Source organism: Frankliniella occidentalis, unplaced genomic scaffold (assembly GCF_000697945.3).
Source record: "Frankliniella occidentalis isolate FOCC.00 unplaced genomic scaffold, Focc_3.1 Scaffold34, whole genome shotgun sequence".
Classification (NCBI taxonomy): domain Eukaryota; kingdom Metazoa; phylum Arthropoda; class Insecta; order Thysanoptera; family Thripidae; genus Frankliniella; species Frankliniella occidentalis.
Genome location: NW_026267164.1, coordinates 1,767,426 through 1,771,760, shown reverse-complemented (window position 1 = coordinate 1,771,760; position 4,335 = coordinate 1,767,426). Strand labels below are relative to the sequence as shown.

General features: G+C 62.4%; 1 protein-coding gene across 1 annotated transcript in view; it reads left to right on the top strand.

Moving 5' to 3' along the window:
- Positions 1 to 4,335, top strand: part of LOC113217762 (uncharacterized) — a 54,437-nt gene that overhangs the window by 27,785 nt on the left and 22,317 nt on the right. Inside the window, exon 2 of the mRNA XM_052266017.1 lies at positions 3,273 to 3,452. Coding sequence (XP_052121977.1) covers positions 3,273 to 3,452 — 180 coding nt within the window. The remainder of the gene's footprint in view (positions 1 to 3,272; positions 3,453 to 4,335) is intronic.

The window sequence follows — 4,335 nt, the reverse complement described above, 5'->3', positions numbered from 1 at the left end:
CGATTTCCTCTCGAGACATTTCCATAAAGTATCGTCTTTCTTTTTTGCAGTGCACGCGGATGCCTCTCTCTTCCTCTCTCTCTCTCACACACACACACACACACACACACACACACACACACAGAAACTCTAGCGTCCGCCATGCAGAAGGAGGAGGAGGACCGACGGACCGATGCACGTTAACGACGGGATTAATACGAAAGGCGGGAGCGTCAGGTGTCCGCCAAGGCGGGGCAGGGCGGGGCAGGGCGGGGTGGGGCGTTTGGGGCTGTCCCTCCTCCCTAGTTGCACCCCGCTAGCGTGAACGCCGGCCGAGCGGAAGGGGGATGGAGCGCGGGTACCCTCACACACGGCTCCCAGGAGCCCCGTTCCCGGGAATTAGAAGTTCGGGCGGCGATTCGTAAGTGAGGCGGAAAGAGAGCGAACGAGAGCGAGCGAGAGGGGAGTGCAGGGGGCCGGGGCTCGCAGCGTGGCAGAGGGAGGGCACAGCCAGGGAGGGGGGGGGGAGAAAAGAGATAAGCAAAGCACAGCCAGCGAGGCCCGGTCTGCGTGTTTACCATTTCATGAGAGCACGCAATACGCTACGCCACGCCGGGCGGCGCGGCCGACCCCTTCGAAAAAGCGCAGTCGTGCGGTGCGTTATGGGAGGCCGAACGACACCCACCCACAGCGCCACGCCCCGCCACCACCCCGCGGACGGGCGGACACACCCCGGCCTCCTCGTAACGACGCTGACATCGCGCGGCCGCGGCGACACCCTCCCCGGCACTTACCAGAGCGAAAGGCCGCGGCTGCTGCTCGCGGCGCCCACCCCTCAGCGTGAGAGAGAGAGAGAAGGCAGGGGACGTTTGGAGAGAGAAGTGGAACGCTACCCGGACCGGAACCAACACTACCGTCACTGTGGGCCGCGCGGGCTGCGAGCGTCTCTCTCATACCGCATCTTATTTGTAGTGAGACAAGGGTCCCAGATTAGTGGCCCGGCGAGCCCCCTTTGTCAGTCGCGCTTCCTTCTCCATCTCCGCGTTGGAAATGTAGTTACACCGGAAGGCCACAAGAGTTGGCGCGGGAAGTACATTAGTGCTGTGCTTTAGCATTACACGGGAATCGCATTGCCCTTTACGTTGTTATTTCTTAATTGCGTTTTAACGAATGACAGGAAAATATAATTTTAAAACTGTTGAAGTTTTTTCAAAAACACGAAAAATGTTCTGGTTCGAGTTCTTTTACAACCGAGCGATTCCAACAGTGAACAAGGGTGATGCAGAGTAAAACAAAAATACTTGAATAACAAGACCCAGTCTTAGATGTTAACAGCGATCCCCAAGAAGAGATCCTAGACCAAGTCTTGAAATTCAAGGAACGTTTTGTGATGATCTTGCAAGGAGTTCCACCGTGTAAGGTTCATACGCGAACCTTGCCGCGAACGTCACTTTAACTCTCGTTAAAGTTGAAGCTGAAGAAGGGCAAGCGCGAGGCGGAAGCAGGAGCAGCGTGCGCGTGTGCATTGTGCCAGGCCCCCGCGCGTCCTGCGCCGTGTCGCCGTTGTGCCCAGTGGAGCAGCTTTTGCCGACGCGCTTTTCTCGGAATTCTGTTCCATTACCTGAGCCGGAGGAGGCCGGGGGCGGCGGCGGCACGGGGCAGGATGGGGGCAGCGTGGTGCAGGGAGAGGGGGGCGGATAGGAGTGGAGCGCCGCACGGGGCGGCGGCAGCGGCGTTGGCCTAGACGAAGCCCCGCGAAGCGTAGCGGAAGTGTTCTGCAGGCGACCGCCAGTGTAAAGGTGGGGGCGGGGGGCTCGCCGTATCGAAGGAGTGCGAGGGGCGGAGGGGTATTGCATTCTTGTCGCAACCACGTCGCAGTCGTGGCTGCGGTCGCACCCCCTCCCCCCCTCTCCCTCCCCAACGCCATCCACTCCGACACGCGGACGCGACTTGAATGTCTTTTGGTTCTGGCGGGGTGGGGCGGCTCGCCCCAGGTAGGAGGGGGAGCTGTACCTGTGAGTGATTCTCTGCGGGGGAGGAGGGAGAAGGGGGGGTACGACCAATCACGTCCATCCGAGGAGTGGCGTGCCGTTGCGAACAGAGCAGCGCTCCTCCGCGGGGCAGTGTTCCGTGGCGTGTACCTGTGGAGGATATTGATACCATCACGAGTCCAGCGCTGCGAACATTAGTTTGGGTGGTGGGGGCGGGGAGGGAGGTTACAGAGGGTGGAGGTGCTCTGCTCTCTCGACAAGAAAAGGACCCCGTTGCCTTCCTTCTCACGGCCCCGGTGAGGCGAGTGATGATATCCGCTGTCCTGTATTGCACAGCAGGGCGCTCTGTGTGTCTGTGAGTGTGAGTGAGTGAGAGTGTGTGTGAGTGTATGAGAGAGAGAGAGGGGGGATCAAGGAGAAGGATCGCGCCACCACGCCGCCGCCCCGCATCGATCTCCTGGAGGCGCGGTGGGCCGGGGCCGCCACGCCGTGGCCAGGCCGCACCATCACCGGCGCATTAGACGACAGCTGCGCGCGGCTAACGCCCCTAGAGAGCCCTCCGGAGCGTCCTGGAGCCCTGGAGAGCCCTGGAGCGGCCGGCTTTTAACCGGCTGGGTGACGCTGGAGTGGTGCCCTGCTCTCCCGCCCGCGGTGGGGAAGAGCAGCGGGGAGCGAGGTTGTTATCGAGGCGGTAAAGGAAAACATGCACTCGAGCGCCGCTGCGAGCGCGCCCACCTCCCCCATGTCCCGGCTCTCAAACGCCGGTAGAAAACATTTCTCATCCCCTCACTCTATTTTTCCGCCGGCCAGCGCACGAACACGCGAAACAGTCGAGTGAGCGAGTAAGGGAACACAGCCGAGGGCGGGGCCGGCGGGGTGGGAGGGTAAGGGTAGGGACATGAGTGCCCTTTGATCTCCATGGCTAGGCCACGTGAGACGCGGCGAGAGAGAGAGAGAGAGAGAGAGAGAGGGGGGGGGAGAGAAAAAATCGAATACGCTTGGTGTTAGTCCGGAGGCTGATTGGGGTGTGAGGGAGAGTGCGCAGGTGAGGTAGCAAGTTCGCTCTCTGTCTCTCTCTCTCTCTCTCTCTCTCTCTCTCTCTCTCTCTCTCTCTCTCTCTGTCTCTGTCTCCCCCCCTTCTCCCTCTCTCTCTCGCGTGGAGAGAGGGAGAGCCGAGGGGCCTTTCCCTGCACGTACTTCGCGCACGTCGCCCAAGCGCCATCGTCCGGGCGCCACGAGCCGAGCGCCGCCCATAAGGATGGCACTCGACTCGACTCGACCTGGTCCGTCCACTTGTTGCAGGGCTCGGCAGTCCGCAGGGGCAGCCGCAGGCGGGGTCGCCGTCCACGCCGGGCCCGGCCAGCAACGGCACCCACACCATCACCATCACCTCGGGCAAGCACCGCAACCGCGGCTGGAGGGACTGGCGGAAGGACGACCCCACCCGGCACAACTCGCTGTGGAAGAGCGTGACCCCGCTGGGTAAGTATACCGCTGCAGTCGCAGAATCCCGGGCAATTGAAGCGTGTAGTCGACTTTTGTTTCCTTGTGCGTCCAAAGTCATCCCGAGTGTTGTACATGTACGTCATGAGAGAGTGGGATGGGGGAGGGGAGCCCTGAGCCGTGTGTCCGCAGCTCCCCGCCGAGTGAATGCCAAGAGGCGCCCGGGGCGACCACCGCGGCCTTCCTTGGGGCGGCAGGTCGCTTCCCCTCATCAACGTCATTTCCTCCCCGCCTTCCTCCCCGGCGGCACGGCGGGCGGAGGAGGCCGCCCAGCTTTGCCAGGCTTCGCCCCCCTTGTTGGGCGAGAGAAATAAAATGGGTTGGTTTTCGCACCGGGCCCGGGCTGGGCTGGGCGGCGGCGGCGCAGGCGAGCAAAGCACCTCAAGAAGGGGGCATTGGAGAGGGGCTGGAGCGAAGAGGAGCCCAGGTCAATATGCTTCTTTGGCCCCGTGCCTCGCCTCGTCCAAATTCAGAAGCAGCTCGGCAGGCTTACGGACTACTCGGCCGGCGGGGCGGGGGTCGGGGTTGGGGGCCAGCAGCAGCAGCAGGAGCCTTAGCGAACGGCGGGGCGGCGGCGCGGCTCTGGCGGGCGGGCCTTGAAATTGATTCATTTTTCCGCTCCGCCGTCGATTTTTGCTTCTCGCCAGTTTAGCGAACGGTAAAATACGCGTGCTGCTCAAAGATTGACGAATAGTGCGGCGCCCGCCGCCCGCGGCCGGCGAGCCTGTTGATTTATGCAAGCTGCTCGCTGCGGCTGCCGCTGCTGCTGTCGGCCGCCCTGGTCGCCGCCGCCCCGCCGCGGGGTATAATGGCTGAAAAATGTCTTGCGCCGTGATGTACGCTCCGAGTGCCCCTCCCCCCC